This window comes from Loxodonta africana, chromosome 23 (assembly GCF_030014295.1).
Source record: "Loxodonta africana isolate mLoxAfr1 chromosome 23, mLoxAfr1.hap2, whole genome shotgun sequence".
Classification (NCBI taxonomy): Eukaryota; Metazoa; Chordata; class Mammalia; order Proboscidea; family Elephantidae; genus Loxodonta; species Loxodonta africana.
Genome location: NC_087364.1, coordinates 60,553,135 through 60,573,618, shown reverse-complemented (window position 1 = coordinate 60,573,618; position 20,484 = coordinate 60,553,135). Strand labels below are relative to the sequence as shown.

Sequence of the window (20,484 nt, the reverse complement as noted above, 5' to 3'; positions counted from 1 at the left end):
TCATATTTTCTTAGAAATTTCACATCCTGGACACTGAACATAACTAAACAAATATGTTCTGTACTACTGCTCGAAGTAATACAGTTTTGGACACAGTATAATGATGTAAGGTAACCAATCTATGAATTGGTAAAAAACAAAACAAAAAATCAGATTATGTCTTTTAGTTCTTTGGATGTCATATCACAAAAGAACTTTAAACTCAAGATTTAAGCAAAAATGTAAAATCTATTGCCTTTTCTAGGCTTGAGGGAGCTTAAATCTTGAAAGTAAATATATATATATATGGCTAAATTTTTATAAAATTCTAAATAAAAAATAAAAATAGGCATCCGAAAAATAATTACATTTATATCACTTTATAAGCTGTGTAAGATAATAATCATGATTTGGAATGTGTAAAATACTGTATAATGAATTCCATTTCAGATAAACTTTTTTCTGTAAGATATAACAGATACCTAACGCTACTTGTTTTAAGTTTCTTTGTGTTCTTATTTTAAGTATGCACACGTTAATGAGGTAAGTGAACCTGACTCAGACCTAAGGAATCGGCATTTGCTAGAAAGAACATGCCTAGGCAGACCTGGATTTAAATCCAGTCTTGGTTTCTTACTGTGTGGTCTTGGACAAGTTACTTAATATCTCTGAGCTTCATTTTCCTTACTTGCAAAATAGGGATAAGGATGTCTGTCTCATAGGGTCCCTGTGAGGATAAAATGAAATAAAGTATATCAAGTATCAGCCACGGTGCCTGGCATATAAAAGGTAACCAACATTTAAAGGTAATGAACATCCTTTAAGCTACCGGCAAGGAAGGAAAACAATGTCTACTGCACCCTTGCACATGGATAGGTTTAAGATGAAAATACACCAGACACAGATGTAGGCCAGTGTACTTCTGAGTTACACAGCTGAAAGTCTCAGGTACTTTCTAGATAAACGTTATTTGTGGCTCCAATTGACATAGTTAATAGTCACCTTGCTATGAGCAACCACTTTGAGGGCAAACGTTGCCAAATAAAGGGAATTCATGACAAAACTGAGTTGATTACGAGATTCTTCTAAAAAGTCTTCCAACCCTTCATACCAGAGTCTTTTAATGTCTGACCAAATCATCCCTAAAAAAAGGAAGAAAAAAAATCAGATAATACTCTCTTAATTCAGTAATAAACTAAAGTACACTTTAAGACTCAAAGTACTAAGTAAACACTTAAGCTAGCTAGAGCCTCGTTCAAAATAAAAAACAAGAACTTTTTAGTAAAAACTCCCCATAATTTGAAAGGAAAAAAAAAAACCCTTAAGTTTCATATGACAATGTCTTTCCCAGACAGCAATTTTAAGTGATGTGAACAAAAATAAGAATACAAACAAATTGATGCCACACCCAAACACACACACACACACACACACACACACACACACACGGGCTCAGACTGTGATCTTTTTCTCTTCTCTACTCACACTGACTGCTTTAGTCATCTCTTCCAGTCTCATGGCTTTAAATACCATCTACATGGCAAAGACTCTCAAACTGACAGCTGTAAACTTAACCTAACAATCGCTGATTGGGGAATTGTATCTGGTCCAGGAAGGCTATAAGTGGGCTGAAAGACTCTGAAGGTATACATAGCCAGAATCATAAAAATGTTTGAGAAACACAGGCCTCAGCTTCTCTGTGTGATGTCTCTCTTAACTCAAAATGAGTTTGTAATTAGAGTTATACTCTTGGGCTTTGATAAGATAAAGCTCCTGCTAAACTTGAGGCATCCCTGGCTAGGGTACTCCACACCCATGCACATGGTCTCATCCCCTACAAGTGAGTGTGCCTAGTATTGGGCTGGGATGCAGCTCCCGGACTTTTATTAGGGCTCCCAATAAAAACATATTTGAAGCTGCCATGCTGACATGCTGTTTCCTGTCTTGTATCCCTTCACAAAGCTAAGTAAGCCTGGTGCCAGGTTTCAGCCTATTGTGTCCTATGAGTGTGAATGTCAATGAAATCCCAAGAACCCACTGCTGCTGACTGTGCGTAGACGGCATTGTGCCTTTCCTTACACTCCATTTCAAGAGTCAAAACCAAAATCTCACAGCCCCACATTATCCTTCCTCTCTGACCTTATCTCCTACTAATCTCTTCTTACATGACTCCAGTCACACTGGTCTACTTGCCTCTTTGAACACACAGGACTCCTGCCTTGGGGCCTTTACATTGGTTCTTCCCTCTGGCTGGAAGCTTCTTATCCAGGTATCTACTTGACTAACTCTCACTTCAAGTCTTTGCTCACCATCTACCCTGACCACTCTATTCCAAATTGTAAGCCCCAGGTCTCCCATTCCCAATCTCCCTAACTCTGCATTTCTTTTTCTTTTCTTACTTTGTAACACTGGATATAATTTAGTTATTATGCCTATTATCTTTCCCCCACTCTGGATAAGTTCTTTAAGGGCAATATTCTTTTTTTTTTAACTGATATCCCAAATGTCCTGAATAGTGCCTGATACACAGTAGGTGCTCAACAAAACTTAAATGAATAAATGTACACAAAAACCAAACCCAATCCAACCAACAGAAAAACTCCCCCCTTTTTGGGATCAGAAGTTCCTCCACAATTACATGTTCTTATGTGTACCAAAAAGCAGTAATACAACCCATAATAGTTTTATGGTACATTCCTTCATTAAGACATTTTTAAGGAGAAGATAAAATAATAAAAAAAAAAAGAGTGATGCAACATAACACATGGGCAGAAATCAAGCCGAGTAAATCACTCTCTGCCTTACCAGGAAGCAGAATAATTCCCCTGGCAAAGACAAGAAGTATTCTTGAAAACCTCTGTTCATAACATCTTAATTATATAGTATTCACATTTTACATAGAAAAACATTTTAAAATACTTTCAGAGTGACACAGAAAACACTTAAAAGCTTCCACTTGGATAAGCTTCTATTAAAAATGAATAGATAAAACCTGTATAAAAATGTTCAACAGAAGAGTCTATCGGGTAACATTTTATTAACTCAAACACTGTTTTCTTTTATTTGGAGAAAGGGTGGTAATGGAAGCTTCCTGGATATTTATCCTGATCAGTCTTTACCCAGGACAATGGGCTAAGGAGAAGAAATATATTAAGTGAATTCTTCTTTCTTCAGGAAATCAACGTTATTTTCTAATCCCATATTTTGATATAAAATGATATGTAGTTCCATATCTATAAGACATCTTCTAACTAAGACATTTATATTTAAGCTTTAGACCCATTCCTCTTAATAGTAAAACACTAAACCAAGATAGTTGTTTATAGAAATAATTATATTTATATTTCTTCAAAATGAAATATTATACTTAACTCTTAACAAAAAGTTACCACATGAATTGGAGAAAATTTTGACCAAAAGGGGCAGAAACATCAAAAAATATTGAGGCTCACATTGGGTAATTTCCTACGTTGTGTGCAACAGCCCCCGCTGAAATAATTCTAACACACATGACATATTTCATATTTTGGATTTGAATTGAAAAGAACAAAATAATTTTAAATTATTCTAAGTAATGCAATCACTACACAGTCAAGGTGCCATATTTCAGTGGTTTCTTTTGTTTTTTTAAAGTCATAAATTACATTAGTAAACAGCAATCCCAGCCATGTTGGGATTTCTCAAGGTCCTCTCTTCTTCTCATTTCGTACTTCCTAAGTGTCTCATGCATAATTTCATATACCACCTATATGCAGAATATTCACAAATTCCTATCTCCAACTTAGACTTCCTCTTGAGCTCTGGACTACAATCTCCAACTGTCTGATTGACATCTCTCTTGGATATCTCAAAGCCTTTTCAAACTCAACATATGCAAAACCACACTCGGGATCTACCTTCCCTCTACAAATACTCAACCTTGCACTTTTCCAATATCCCTGTGTTGCTTAATAACCTCCCTCCTTCTCACCTCCTATATACTATGTATTTCCATGTCCTATTGGCTTTACCTTATAAATATCGCTCAAATCCATCCCTTTCTCTCTTTTCTATCTCAATCACTCTAAGTCTGAGGTACCATACATTCTCATGTGGATCACCGCAACATCTCTTTATTGGTCTCCCTCCATCTATTCTTGCCACAGCCCTATTCTCCCAGCCCATTTTCCATGCTGTGACTAGAATAATATTCTCAAGAGGCAAATTGGATCATGTCACTCTCTTACTTAAAAAACTTCAATGGTTTTCCATTGTTCTCAGTATAAATGTTAAAACATTTAACAAGGCCATGGATGGTCTGGCGCAATATATACTTCTACAGCTGCATCTTAAATCATGCTCCCGCGTCCTCCTTGCTCCAGTAACATCGGCCTTTATTCAGTCCCTTCTTAGTACCACGCTCCCTCTTGCCACAGGGCCTGTGCATGTGCTCTCACCTTGGCCTAGAGTACTTTTCTTTCCTAATTCTCGTAGTTAATTCCTATTCATCCTTTAGGTCTTAGCTCACTCATCACTTCCTCCAGATAGCGTTTCCAACCTCCCTGACTAGATGAAACACACTTAGAATACGCTTGCTCTCCTAGCACCATGTTCCTTTACTTAGTAGCACTTAACTCATTTGTGATTTTTCATTTATCTGTGTGATTCTCAAGTTAATGGGTTTCTACCTTAGTTAGACCATAAATGCTATTGAGTGCCGGGGCCATAGATGTTTCTGCTCACTACTCAATCTTCAGTGCCCATGCTTAGGCAAAGCAGGCGCTCAGCATTATTAAAAAATATTTTTGTAGTAGCTGTTCTACTGTCTTGCAACAGCAAAAGGTAAAAAAAAAAAAAGGATACTATTAATATTTTGTGCATTCATCAATGCATTTTTTTCCCTTCTTTTCTACCATGTCTTTTATAACTTAATCTTACTTTTTTCTGGAGGGATAAGGAGAAGAAATAGGAAAGGAAATCCATAAAGTTGTTCACCATGAGTCAAAAGTCTCTGTACTCACTGCTTGAAATAATAATTGACCCAAGTGTGCCTTTATTCCTATCTACTCATTTAGAGCAGGTTCAGATCTACGTATTTACAGAAGCCCAGAGTGATCTAATTACACACAGGCTTAGAAGATGTCCTTGGCAAGGTTAGTCAGATCCAGTTGTTTCAAAGCAGAAGCTGTGCTGAGAAAACTGAAACACCCCCAGAAATTTACCTGGCTTAGCTGACACGCATTATTCCAGTGAAGCAGCGTACGTGTTAGAAAATTAATCAGTGTGTGTGAGTATAACGTTACTGGGAGCAGTGGCACTATGTTTAAAATGGACTGGGCGTAGTTTCACTGTTACTATGAAAATCAGTGACTAGAAGAGTGTATGTGCTACCCCAAGAGTGATAGGCTCCTTGAGTTCAGTGAGTTTTTACTCTCTGCTAAGAATGAAAATCTTTAATATGATTCTTATATAGGCTCAGGTAAACGGAATCTTATTTACAAAACAGAAAATATTCTTTCTTATTACTATTTAAACAGTAGGTTATAGGTAAATGATATAAAATTTATTTTTCTTAAGACTAAGGTATATATAATAATCTTTCACAAATAGTTTAAATGAATATAGGGAAAAAGATATAGTATTTAGAGATTCCTCTCTGCCATATATATATATATATATATATTTACCTACTCAAACAACAATGTAAACAAATTTCACATTGGAAAGATCCAGAACAATGCAATATGAAACCAAATATAATAAAGTCTAAATTATTTCTTAAATTAAAACATTAATATTTAGATATCAAAAAAACAAACAAAACAAATCCATTGCAGTCGAGTCAATTCTGACCACAGCGACCCTAGATGACACAGGAAAACTGCCCCTAGGGTTTCCAAGGAACGGCTGGTGGATTTAAACTGCTGACTTTTTGGTGAGCAGCCGTATCACTTAATCACTGCGCCACCAGGGCTCCAATCTTTAGATAAGATAGAAGAAATGCAGGACACAAGACATATTAACAAGAAGGGATTATTTAATTTTCTTTAACCTAGAGTTCACATGTATATCATTTTTCTTTATCTAATTTTAAACATTAATGCATTATGGATCGGTTACTGCTAAAAGTAAAACTCTGGTTGAAGTCAAGTTACCAGAAATAAATCCATTTTCAAATAAAAATAAAAACTGCAAAATCTGAAAATTATTTTTCTCTCTGAAGGAGGACTAAAAGTGAACACTGTACAGTAACTCTTTCCAAATGATTTAATAATTGAAATAATCTAGAACATGCTAATCAAAAGATAAATACAATTTTACCACTAAAATCAGTGACTCATATCATAGAAAAGATAAAATTTCAATATTCTTTCACTCTACAGCAAAGGGACAGGGGAGAAATCCTAAAGTTTTAAAAAAAGATTGAAGGTTTGCAGTGAAAGAAAGATGTCATTAAAAGACCAAGAACAGATCATGTGATTCTCCTTCCTTCCCTTTATGGGGAGTAAAAACTAGAAAAGGTCATTTGAGATATTTATTACGCAGTATAACACTTATAAAAAACAATTCTTAGAAAATGAAATGTCTTCTATTTTTACAAATCTGTCACTCCTAAGGAGATCTGGATATCATTACATAGGACTGATTATGGAATGAGTCACCAGGGACCCCTTTAAATCTAAATTTAAATATTTCTATCATAAAGTAGGATGCAACTACAAAAGTTCACAGGTCCTTAAAATGAACGCTCATCATATAACGAAACAGAAGGACTAACTCCAAAAATGCAGCACGGTACACAACACATTAAGTTACAAATACCCAGAAAAAGGTTTACGCTCTTTTACCAAAATAGCACTCATTAGTAAAACTGATTTTTCTGTTTTAATGATTATGAACAACTTCAGAGTCTAAGGATAAAGAAAGCCAGGCAGGACCGGGCAGCGTTTCTTTGTGCTGTATGTAGGGTCGCTATGAGTCGGAAACGACTTGATGGCACCTAGCAACAACAAGTAAGAGACCTGCTTCCTTATCAAATTCAGGAACACTTGTCTTTACAAAACTGTTAGTTAGGTCTTCAATCATCACGGAAGAGTTCAAATTCTCGCTGTGTGAGCACTGTAAAATTACAAATTGAACACAGATGCTTGTAAGGCCACCAAACAAAGGGGAATTAGTAGGCTAAATAAAGGCAGAGCCTTCAACTTAATTTGCTACTTACCAAAAATCCACAGTATAAGAAGATAGTCTATTCTTTCAAGGGCTGGCCCCATTGTGTTTTTCTTATCCTCATTGTAGACAAGAGAGTACAGGTTTAGTAACAGCAGGAACGTGAAATATGATGCTCCGTGAATAATAAACTTCGTAAAAGGTGTGTGAATGATTCTACCAAATTGAGATTTGGGAGCTATCAAATAACAAAGTGACAAAACAGGCCAAAAGACGCCAACTGTCAAAACAGTCACTATCTTCTTACAGGTGGGCTTACGTCGGTAACCTGACATTTGTCCAAACCAAACGGTGTTCAGAAACTGCTGGCAGTTAGACTGGGCGACAAACTGAAAAGGACACACATGCACACAAATGTAAATAAGACCCTTAAGGATTAACTGATACAGCCATCATTTAATTGATACTCAAAGTTTTAATAATAGTTTAAAAATCAATTCTATACATTCAACCTAGTTCTTTATTTATCCTTACAAATGTGTTTGGGTTTTTTTTTTTTTTTTTTTACAAATAATAAAAGAGTATAGAGGTTAAAAGGATAGGCTCTGGAACCAAAAAAAAAAACCCCGAAAACTTAAATTCAGGCTCTGTGCTTATTAAATGGCCTTGAACACGTTTTTAGACCTCTCTGAGCCTCAATTCCGCATCTTTAAAATGGGGACCATAATATCTGCCCATAATGTTGTTGTGAGGGTTGAATGTACTGCTCTTAGAATAGTGCCTGGCTACAGCATGTACTATATAGGTATAAACTATTGTTACAAGCCTACTTAGCCATTTTACCACATTTAATTTATAAAGGCTTTTATACTAATATTTATGGAATTTCAAAATTAACAAGCACAATCCAGAGAAAGACACCACTCATTACTAAGGTCATTTAAGATATTATATTATACAGCATAAAGAAAAAAAAAAAAACAACTTAAAAAAAATTGCTGACTAATGCTTAGATGTCTTCGGTCTAGAGAAACTACTGATTTTAGTTAAAAGAAACCAAGGTGTCTAGATAGGAAAACAATCCAAGTCTAAATATTACATGTATTCATGCTCCAACAAAATAGCGGGGATTTCTTAAATGTATTAAAGGTACTCCTAAACCTGTTTAAAACTGAATTTTGCAGGAGATGAAAAGGAAAGCTATGCCCAAATAAGAGGAAAATTCTAGATCAAGTACAGGAATTCGTTTACCAAAGTATACAAAACTCTTTAGTTTATAAATTTCACAGCAAAATGTTCCCACCACAGTGCTAATTGTTGTGAAGTATAACTTAAGGGCCCTGATAACTCTGAATACAGTAATATTACTCTGATCTGAAATCACCAAATTAAAGGACAAGTTGAAGGTCATAACATTATTCAGCTAATCCAAGGTAACTGTGGACAACCTTCTGTTTTAACAAAGACTTATCCTGAGGGAGAATGTAATTTGTGGAATGTGACGCTGTAGGTAAAAAAGCACTGTCTGGACAGAATTTATTTTGTTGTTTATTGTGCTTATCAAGGAATTTCCTAGTATACTATATTTATTTTTGACAATTCAGTCTTATTTCATTCTTTATTCTTCGCTCAGATTCCAGTGTTCTCAGGGAATCTTAGTTTGTGCCTCAAGGTGAAAACCTGGGAAGGAAAAGTATTTCCTTTCACCAAGCATCCAGTTTAGAAGAATCCCAAATTTAGTTTCTACCTTCCTCAAGTATGAAAGCAATCTCAGGGCTGACTGCTGTCCCTGCCATCTGTCTATATAATGATGATTTAGTAGTATCGGAAGAATACAATTTTGACTGGGAATGTTCTAAGACCGTGGTGGTTTTAAAATACAGCCACAAAACTTTTTGATATTCCTCCCATCAAAAGTTGGGATCAACGTTCCCTCTGCCTGAATTTGACAGGCTTGTGATTGCTTTAACCAACAGATACTGGCAGGATGACACATGACTTCTAAAGCCAGGTCTTAAAAGGCCAAGCAGCTTCCACCTTGTTCCCTAGAACACTGTTCTTGGAGCCATAAACTGCCATGTAAAAAGTCCTACTACCCTGAAGTCACCATGCTGTGGCTGTGAGGAAGCCCAAGCTACGTAGAGAAGCCACACACAGGCACTACAGTCAACAATCTCAGGTACCAGACATGTGAGCGAAGAGGCCTCCACTTGATTACAGCCCCTGATCACGTGTTATCTCAGGCCGAAACCTCAGACATGGTGACACAAGGGCAAATCATCCCACACGAAGAATCCATAAGCATTATAAAGTAATTGTTACTTTATGCCACTAAATTTCATCATAGTTTGTTATTCAGCAATGGATAACCTGAACAAAGTCTACCAACTTTGTAAGAAAATACTATCATCTTCCCCTTTGATCAAATTTAGGAATCTAGTTTAAAAATTAATTTACATTTTCATTCATCCTTAAAATTTCTGGGTGGAGAGCTATCAGGGTCCATTTCTTCTCACTGATGGCAGTACCTTCAACTGAACCATTCCTAGAAGATTACATTATATTGTATTTTTAAAAACACTTTAAAAGACATTATCATTCTCGTTTTTTCAGAATTTTACTTCAGAAGTCTTCTTTTCAATTAACAAGTATTATTATTGTATCCTGCTTCCTTTTCTTTCATTTTCTTTAGAATGGAACATTTTGTTTATCCTCTGGGGGTCCGTCAATGATATAGATAGCATTAGGGAATGGTCTATTAAATTTTTCTTCCCTAATCAACATTTTTTTATTCAACATAATCCTGGTTATTTCCATTTTTCTTTTGGGTTCTTTTCCTGAGCAGTAATTTGACTTTGTACCTTGTATCCCTTTATTCTATCATTTTTCTAGTATTTTATGTCCATTCTGGTTGTAGAACAGAAGTAAACGCATTCAGCTAAGATTAAGTCAAAATGTATTATTAGAGGAAGACTACATCAGGCTTCCTATAGCCTCTGTTTCTACTTACAGTATTTCTTTTTTAATCCACACAGGTATGTTGATTCATAATCTTACATCCACATGGATTCAAACTCTTATGCTTAATTTTTTTTCTGTAAATACTCTATCTCAAGCAAGAACCCTCGAGTTGTAGGAAAAGTATAGGATTTGAAGCTAGAGATCTGAATAAGCAATACCCTGTCCAGGTACTCTTAAAACTAAAGACCTTAAAATTCCTGCATCAATTTCCTAAATCACAAAGCTATTATGAGGCTCAAATTTTCAACCAAGACCAAAGGTCCTGAACCTTGCCTTCTACCACTACCTATCTAAGGTCTATTTTTATATTAATATAAATTCGATAAGCAAGCTTTATTTCAACATAAATGTTAATAACAGAAATAACGGGTCTTAGAAGCAATACTTCAAAAGTACCATTTATCAATACCCGTACTATTAACTGGATGTCATCATCTACCTATAAATACTCATGGTTAGTAAATTATTGCAAAAAATTAAATTTGAAGCGTACATTTTCCCTGTTTAAGTTCCTCAATCATGTATATGTATGTGTATGGAGAGCAGAAATGGGAATTTCCCTAAACAGGAAGGGATGATGCCAGAAGGGCCAGAATCAAACTCGTTATATAATGCGCCTCTGCGCCTTTGGGTTTCACAATGAATTAACAAATAAAAGTCAGTACATATAACATTGGACACTTTATTTTTAAATAGAAAGGGACTATTACCATAGAAAGGGTTATTTATGACCAGATCAAGAAAATGAACGCATGACAGCAAAACACAGGATGGAACTTCATGACAAAGGCAGTTACTACACAAGCTCTTACCTCTGTAGCTACTACTTGGCAAAAACATTAAATCAACGTCCATATTACATAATATTAACTGCTAAATAGTAACTGTCATTTATCGACTACTTGCTTAACACTTTAAATATATATTCTTAATTAATTCTTAAAAATGAAAGCCCAGACTCAAAAGCTTTCTCAAGAACACAGAGTTTGTATGAAGCTGAACTAGGATCTCAACCCAGATGTCACTCCAAAGCCTCTGCTCTGAGCCACTAGACTACTGTGGAGGAAATAATTTAAATATATTACAGAAAACCTCATACCTCCTTTTGGTTATATTTTATAGCAAGTTTAAGACGACTTAAATTCATTCTTTCTTCTAGTAATCCCCGTTTGTCAAGAGGCTCATCATTAGATGTATGGTTTAGGATCACCTCCAATTCGCGGGAATTCCGGGCTTGTGCAAGCAAATCTTTAGCAAACGTTTTACATTGCTGAGCTAGCTCCTCATAATCATTGCTGTAAAATGCAACAGTCTGTTATTAGACATGTCACTACTGTCTTCTAATTACGCTGTATTCAGTGAAACTTTTTACTCAGTAACATTTTAATTCTGTCAGTGCTACACAAAATCTGAAATCATTTTGGGCTTACACAGTCCAGAACCTACTGGTACACAACTTCTCCAGAGCTTTGGGGGAAACTGTAACACAATTATGTTCTCCGTGTTCACACTAAGGTAAGTACCGTGTTCCATTATACACACTGATATTCCTATAAATTCTGGTATTTGTCAGTCAGTTCTCTTAGCTCATTTGCTCTTCTCTTCTGCAACTTTTGTCTAAAACTTTCTATTACTCATCTAAATAATAATAATAGTAAAAAAAATCAAACCCGCTGCCGTCGAGTCGATTCCGACTCATAGCGACCCTGTAGGACAGAGTAGAACTGCCCCACAGAGTTTCCAAGGAGCACCTGGCGGATTTGAGCTGCCGATCCTCTGGTTAGCAGCCGTAGCACTTAACCACTATACCACCAGGGTTTCCATCTAAACAATAGAAATATTAATGCTACCCAATAAAGACTACTATAAAATTTTTAACTAGGGATTTTTTTCAGTAATAGTCTACAACATGTTTATGATGCTTCTGATATTAAAATAGCATTCTGATACATTTTAAAGTATTTATTTGAACGAAATTCAAATAAAATTAGAAAGAAACCGAAACAAGCCTAGTAAGAACTCTCCTTTAGAAACCCTATTGCCCCAATCTTAGGATTCAATGGCTTGTTAAAGGCAGGCCTAAATTAATTAGTGAGAAACTAAGAAGTTATAGTTCATAATCCTTTTCGAAAATACCAATTACATTAACTTACGTCTGAGTAATAACTTAAGAATAAAGCTAGATATAAATAATTATCAGTCATAGACTTTGGGGTCAAACTGCAGAAAATAATTTTTTATTCAGTTTTTGTTGCTGTTTCAAGGTAAAGGAGGGGAAAACAGGAAGACTGTTCATTGGTTAAGACGTCTGTGCATTGGGGATTTCCCTGGACTGGCAGGATAAAATTACAATTCAAACAATAAAAACTTCTTTTCCTTTGAGGCTAACATTTTTCTCATTCATTGTTCGTCATTTACCACCTAACCAACACTACCTGAGAATAAGCAGATTTCTTCAACAAATGAAGTATTACTTCTTAGTCTAGGAATCTATATGCAGATGGGCCCATCCATCAGAAATGTGTATTATTACAAGCATATCTCATCTCTAAATAGACTTCTGATAAAATTTACTGTTTATATATACTGATACATAAACTAGATTCAGAGATAAAATGAACATTTTATTAATCTGATTTGCTTAATCTCTAATAGATTACTGGAAGATAAGTAACTATATAGTTTTGATAGAAATACAGTAGGCTAGAAGTCCTATGTTCTCGTTCTAACTGCTACTGCTTCCAGTTTTAACTCTGTTCTTAGTTAGATGCCGATATTAATCAGATATCTAAACTTTATGGATCTGTTTCCCTGTTTATAAAAACATGGGATTCTATAAAGAACAAGGAGTCCTAGGATCCCTTCCAACTCTAAATTTATTATTGAATGATCACAATATAATAGCAATAGTTGCCTCCAAACCTATTTGGAAGGAACTGAATCAATTTTATAAGAGAACTCCTAACTCAAAGTATGAGATGATAATAGGAAGCTCTTTATATTTAAGAAAGAAAATTTATTCACAGCCTTATGTGCTAAAAAAGTTAAAGGTGGCAACAAGTTACACTTTTAACCATTTTTAATGTGTTGATCAAAGCAAAGTACATTCTTCATTTCATGAAGTTTAAATAAATTTTAATTTATCCAAATTAAACCACAGTGGCCACAAATTTAAAAAGCTATAAACAGGTATTTTAAATCAAGAATACACATGTACTGCTGTTAAGGCTGAAGAAAATTGCTAACTTCCAATTGTCCTTCCAGTAGGTGAAGTATGAACTCATCCAATCTTATCCAGTCACTGGAGGAGTACCATGCAAAGCATGGGGCTCCAACAGGACCTGGACATAAAAGGAAAAGTTGGGGTTGTTGTGCACCGCTGAGTTGATTCCGACTCATAGAAACTCTGAATGACAGTGTAGAACTGCCCCATAGAGTTTCCAAGGAGTGGCTGGTGGATTTGAACTGCCAATACTTTGGTTAGCAGCCTGAGCTCTTAACCACTGCACCAGCAGGGGTCCAAAAAAAGTCAAGGTGGGAATGGTACAACCCCCCTAGAAACCTCGCAGTAGGGGCTGGCACAAATCTTGATTTAACTCCTTTTTTTTTTCAGAGGATACTCTCTTATAAGGGAAAGTCTCAAAGCTTTCACTAAAGCCCACTGAATGAAATGTTCTAAGAATTTTTTAAAAAATGTTTAAATCAGGCTGTTTTTCCTTACTCCTCCCCCCTGCCCCCACACACACTTAACCCTTTCAGGGAAAATAGTAACTAAAGATTCTTTGGATATTGAAAGCACCAGAATCATGCTTAATTTTCATTTCTCAAGAAAAACTATTAATCATTCTTAATCAGCAGTATTTTATTTTTGTGTTTACATGTATGTTCCTCCCACCAGAAACATCTCACTAAACATCTGGGTGTGTGGAACAACCCTGACATACAAAAAGCATTTAATACGCTTTTTTTTGAAAGAGCTGAAGAATCAGGCCCCGAGATGATTATAGGATCTGGAGAAGAGGGGAGGTGGTACAAAGGGGACCAGTGGCAAATAAGTTTCCTCTTATTTAGGTTACCACTTTTATCTACTGTCGTTCACATTGCCCTAGAATGCCCTTGGCCAAGGCGAAAAAAGGAGGGATTAAGGGTGATAGAAACATGACCTAAGTAGCATTAGAGTCTGTCTGTTCCTTTGAGGGAGAAGGAAAAAAATCAAGTGATGGCAGCAAGGCGAAAAGAGTTGTGGTCATCTTGGATCAAATGTAAATAATTTATAAGTTGGCCTATGAAGAAACTCAGGCTGAAAAGGTTCTCAAACAAGTGACATTATATAATTTATAATTTCCATTCATTCCCACCTGAATTCCACCTCCACGAGGCTTAGTTCTTTTAAATCTGCACTAAGTTCAAATGCTCTCAGAATTGGATCCTCCTCTGTTAACATTATTAGAGCCGGACTGGCCAAGCATCGATAAATATCAAGACGAAACCTGGATAAAATATGATTCCATAATGTGAAAGAAATACATTATACACGTAAGATCAGTAGTTTTAATCTACAATTTTCATAAATTTATACTTAAGTATTACAGAATCAAAAGAATATTAAAACAACTATCATATACTTATTTAAAAAAACCAAACCCGTTGCCGTCGAGTTGATTTAGACTCATAGCATTTATTATGAGATTATATATGTTTAAAACAAAAAAGACTTAAAAGTCAATTATTTTGAGATTTAAATATCAAAAAACTTTGTATCTACTGCTTTTAGGGAAATTGTTTTAGTGTTTCTTTTAACAGATTTGAGACTTCATATTGTTCAATCCAATTTAATTAAAATAAATTTCTATTCCTCAACCCAGAAACATTTCAAATGAGATATGCTAATAACTAATAAATTTTTTATATCATGTGGACGATTGTTAAGTTTTGCCTTCCTCAATGATAGAGTACTTTAACATGCTAGATATACACAGCACGTGACTCATTCAACCAGGTTATCATTTTGAAAGATGTTTCAAATCTCAAAAGGATAAAAACATTCATTTACACATAATCTCCAGCTAACAGAAAAGCATCTCCTTTGCCCTCTATAAATTAATGTTCATATTTTCAACACATTTTTAAACAGGAAACAAACCAGAAACAGTTTTGCTATAATTTTTCAATTACATAAATGTAATCCTTAATTCGCAACTTTGCATATTTTTCTCTTAAATATAAATTTAACACACACTTGTTATTAAAAAAAAGTAAGCAGTTTGGAAACATGACATGTCCCGATTCTCCTCCTCATACCAACTCTACTTCTCAAAGACAGCCACTATGCCAAGATTTGTGCATATCCCTCCTGGTAGTTTCTATCCACACACAAATATAATCAGATGTAATATATAAAGGAACAGCTTGCTTTTTTTTTTTCATGTAATATATCATGAACCTCTTTCTGTGTCACTACACACAGATTGACCTCATTCTCCATTAAGGACATGCAGGTTGCTTCTCATTTTTTTGCTGCTGTAAACAATGAATGAAGTCATCACGGGCACCTTTTAGTTCATATGTTAACTGCACACTTGGAATGCTGGGTAAAATGGCACGTGTACATTAAATTCTGATGTTTCCACAGCATTAACAATAAGAAAAACTTACTTTCCCCCATATTTTCACTGAGTATTATCAATTTTTTTATCTTTACCAACCCAATAGCTGAAAAACGAAATTTTGTAATTGTTTTCATCTGAATTTCTTTAGAAGCTTGGGCATCTTTTAGAAGCATGTTTACTGTCCATTTGTACCTCTTCCTCTGTAAGCTACCTGTTCATACTCTTTGGCCTATTTTTTTGGTGACTGTTAATCTTTTTCTTATTGATTTGTAAAATCTCTTTGCATATTAAAGAAATTAGACATCGCTCCAGTCAAAAGAGTTTCAAATACTTTTCCCTGTTTCTATTTTGTTAATAATAGATTTTTTTCTATATGAAAAATTTTTATTTAAACAAACATATTAAAAAAAAATTTTTTTTTTTTATTGATATATTCCTTATTTGGCTTTTAGGTATCATGTCGCACTGAGTTAAAAAGTTGATCTTGTAAAATGTATTTTCCACCCTTAAGTCTTTTTTAAAATTTTGGTAAAATACACTTAACATAAAATTTACCATGTTAATAATTTTTAAGTGTACAATTCAGTGGTGTTAAGTATATTCACAATGTTGTGTAGTCATCGCTCTTATTCCCAGATCTTTTTTTAATCATCCCAAACAAAAACTATACCCATTAAGCAGTAACTTTCCATTACCACCTTCCCCTTAGTCCCTGGTAACCTCCATTCTACTTTCTGCCTCTATGAATTTGTCTATTCTACATATCTCAACAATGGACTCAAGCAATAACGACAATCATAAAGATGGCACATGAGCAGTGTTTTGTTCCACTGTACACAGACAGGGATGCTGGGTCAGAACGGACTCGAGGGCACCTAACAACAACAAGACACCTCAGAAAATACACCCTAGGGAGTGGTGTGTTCTGTCTCCAGATTATAAACATATATTTAGGCAGAATTCTTTTTCACTTTTCCTATCACCTGACCTACAGATTTTAGGACACAAGCCAACAGGAACTTCCAGCCTGCTACCTGACCTATGGATTTTTCCAGCCCTCCACAGTTGTATGAGTCAATTCCTTGAAGTAAATCTCTCTCTGTCTCTCTCTCTGTGTCTATCTCTCACTATTTCTCTCTCTCTCTCTCACTGGTTATTTCTCTAGAGAACCTTGACTAAGGCACTTAATAATGACAGTGGTTCCAGAGGAATAGAATCTTAACAATCTTAAGGATGAGTTTTGTGAATTGGTTTTGGAGTTTATGGAATTCGTTCTGAAACCTGGTTAGATTTAAAGGCACTAGTGACTCTATTCCCAGTAGTAAAGAGGACCCTGATAGTCTGTGGCGTGATACTACAATAGAGATGTGCAAAACATCACCACTGGACACTCTTAATCAAATACTTATGAGAGGCAACGTTTGAAGTTGCCTTACTTTATAAAATTTATCACCTTTGGTATTCAAAACATAATCAAAGTTAATGGCTGTATGAAGAGGTCCAGGATCCCCCTCCACACATACATATAAAACAATATACATAAGCTGGACAAAAATATTTTTTAAAAAAATCAATCATTCCAGGCTGCTGGAGATTGTCCATTGAGAACTGTTTATTCTTGAAACAGTGCTAGAGCTTCTGGCAAAAGCAGCTGGAATCTGTGGCGTACTTGCATGGGGCTGTCTCCGTCACTCTTGCTCCCAGTTCAGTAGCAAGAACTGTACTTTTATCAGGTAGAAGGTGACAAACTTGCACCTTTTTACAGGAAGGGGCAAAAGAGATTCACAGTGGGAGGCAAAAACCTAGAGCTTTGCTTGCTAAAAATGGTGGACTTGGTGGAAATGGACAGGGAAAACCTGAAGTTTTGCTAGATCAAAGTTGCAGTCTGAGTTGAGGCGAGCAGTGGACCAGCCAGAAATTTAACAGTGAGACTCTAGAAATAAGACAAGTCATAAAAGGGTTCATAGAAATGCTCCACAAATCCCTGCCTGACTGGAAAATCACAGATGTGCAGGGAAGATTAGAAAGTCTGGTGACAAGAAAAAGCTAAGGAAAATGTGAGAACTAGCGGCAACTCTCAGTGTATTGCCCAACCCACACACGGACCAATCAGTAAACTGTAGAACCCCTACAGGCTTAAAGTGTCAGCACAGGCTCTGCCAAATCACTGGCCGACCCAAAGCTGTGGAGACACAGGACGACTTTCGGAAATCAAAGCTCAAAAAAAACAAATGAGGCACATAGACCCATGGCTGTGCATTGCGGGGAAATAGACTTTCCAGTTTAAAGTCAGGCAAGGTATTAAAACAAAACAAACCCTTAGAAAACATAAAAAAGAATCAAGAATTGCTAAAATATATACTAAATTGTCTAGTTTTCAAGTAAAGAAATACTAGACATGCAAAGAAAAAGGTGTTTCTTCATCCACACTCAGGAAAAAGTCAATACATACCAAATCCAGTCAATGCCACAAAACAGTTTGTGTATAAATTTTTGAATGAAAACTAATTTGCGCTGTGAACTCTCCCCTAAACACAATTTATATATATAAATAATATACATATACACACATATATATACAAAATCTTTATGGGTCTAAATATTGGATTTAGCAAAGATTTCAAAACTATTACAAATACATTCAAAATATTAAAGGAAAATGTAATGACAATGAGTCAGAAAATAGGAAATGTCAATAGAGAAATAAAAATTATATAAAAGAACCAAAGGGAAATTCTAGCATTAAAAAGTATGACAAATAAAATGGGAAAAAAAAAATAAGACAAAAAACTTCATTAGATGGGCTAAACAGCAGAACTGTGTAGCAGAAGAACGAATCAGTGGACTTGAAGACAAACAAAAATCACCCAAAGGACACAGAGAAAAAGTATTCAAGAAAAATGAACAGCACCTCAGAGGCCTGTAGAAATTTGTCAGGTATTCTAACATATGTGCAATAAGAATCTCAAAAGACAAGGCAAGAAAGAAAGGGGCAGAAAAAAGATTTGAAAAAATGAAGGCCAAAAATTTCCCAAATTTAATGAAAAACATTAACCTATAGGTTTCAAAAACTCAATAAGCCTCCAGTAGGATAAACACAAAGAACACTATACCTAGACACAAAATAGGCAAAGTGCTGAAAGACAAAGAAACATTTTTGTACAAGAGAGTAACAATATAATTAATGGCTGAGCTCTCATCAGAAATATGGAAGGCAAAATTCAGTGAAGTGATCACCCGAAGGCTAAAAAAAACTGGTCAACAAGAATTCTATATTCAGTTACACTATCTTTCAAAAATGAAGGTGAAATAAAGACATTCTAAGATAAACAAGGGAAACCCTGGTGGAGTAGCAGTTAAGCACTATGGCTGCTAACCAAAAGTTCGGCAGTTCAAATCCACCAGGCGCTCCTTGGAAACTCTATGGGGCAGTTCTACTCTGTCCTATAGGGTCGCTATGAGTCGGAATCGACTTGACAGCAATGGGTTAATGCGTTAAGATAAACAAACACTAAAAGGATTTGTGAATTGCAGACTTAACCTACAAAAAATATTAAAATAAGTGCTTCAAGCTGAAAGGAAATAATTCCAGATGGTAATGAGACCCACTGGCAGAAATGAAGAGAGCTAGAAATGATAATTATGTGGATAAGTGTAATAAACTTCATATACAAGTATTTTTTCTTGATTTCTTTTAAGAAGCATAAGGTTGAACAAAATAGATAAAATTACATTTAAAATGAAAATTGTGAGCCCCTGCCCCGAAAGACAATCCTGGCTATATAATACAGCAAGCCCCTCATTCGAACTTAAAAAGGGCATCACAGAGAAGACCTCCTATAACCACAGCAGGCTAGGACTGGAAAAATTATCAAAGAAGGAGGTACTGTAGTGAATAAAACTTCAATTAATCTTGTAAAATTGGCGAAGTTCAGCTGGGGTATTCATCTAAATTTGAGACTGACATTGCAGATTCAGTAGGTTTCTAAATGATGCTTGTAGGTAGAGGGAGAATTAAGGTCACTCCATCATTGCACTTCCCATACAGGCACCAGGTTATCTTCTTTAATTTTCTGAGATGGCAAGAAAAAAATGGCTAGGAAGATAAGCTGTGTTTCTTTCATTTCCTATTCCATTGGTGTAGCTGTGCACTTGGCTGCTGCCAACCAAATACGAAATTCTCAGCAATTATAAACCAATCAAATATTTTGTTAATTTTGTTGTTGTTATTAGGTGCCGTCGAGTCGGTTCCAACTCATAGCGACCCTATGCACAACAGAACGAAACACTGCCCAGTCATGAGCCATCCTTACAATCGTTGTTATGCTTGAGCTCATTGTTGCAGCCACTGTGTCAATCCACCTCGTTGAGGATCTTCCCCTTTTCCACTGACCCTGTACTCTGCCAAGCATGATGCCCTTCTCCAGGGACTGATCCTGCCTGACAACATGTCCAAAATATGTAAGTCCCAGTCTCGCCATCCTTGCCTCTAAGGAGCATTCTGGCTGCAGTTCCTCCAAGACAGGTTAGTTCGTTCTTTTGGCAGTCCATGGTATATTCAATATTCTTTGCCAACACCACAATTCAAAGGCGTCAACTCTTCTTCGGTTTTCCTTATACATTGTCCAGCTTTCACATGCATATGATGTGAGTGAAAATACCATGGCTTCGGTCAGGCACACCGTAGTCCTCAGGGTGACATCTTTGCTCTTCAACACTTTGAAGA

At 35.7% G+C, this 20,484-nt stretch overlaps 1 protein-coding gene across 12 annotated transcripts in view; it reads right to left on the bottom strand.

The window, feature by feature from the left end:
• TRPC1 (transient receptor potential cation channel subfamily C member 1) overlaps nt 1-20,484 on the bottom strand; it is a 190,705-nt gene that overhangs the window by 137,698 nt on the left and 32,523 nt on the right. For 11 of the 12 annotated variants that reach the window (XR_010319146.1, XR_010319144.1, XR_010319143.1 and 8 more), the window contains 4 exons: nt 14,508-14,639; nt 11,249-11,444; nt 7,181-7,517; nt 982-1,121 (listed from right to left, as the gene is read on the bottom strand). Coding sequence is in view for 8 of the 12 variants with exons in the window: in XM_064275555.1 (XP_064131625.1) it covers nt 982-1,121; nt 7,181-7,517; nt 11,249-11,444; nt 14,508-14,639 (805 nt within the window). In the remaining 4 variants the exon portion in view is untranslated. Of the gene's footprint in view, nt 1-981; nt 1,122-6,980; nt 7,078-7,180; nt 7,518-11,248; nt 11,445-14,507; nt 14,640-20,484 lie in introns of those variants that run through there. The other variant, XM_064275558.1, reaches the window with a different exon arrangement.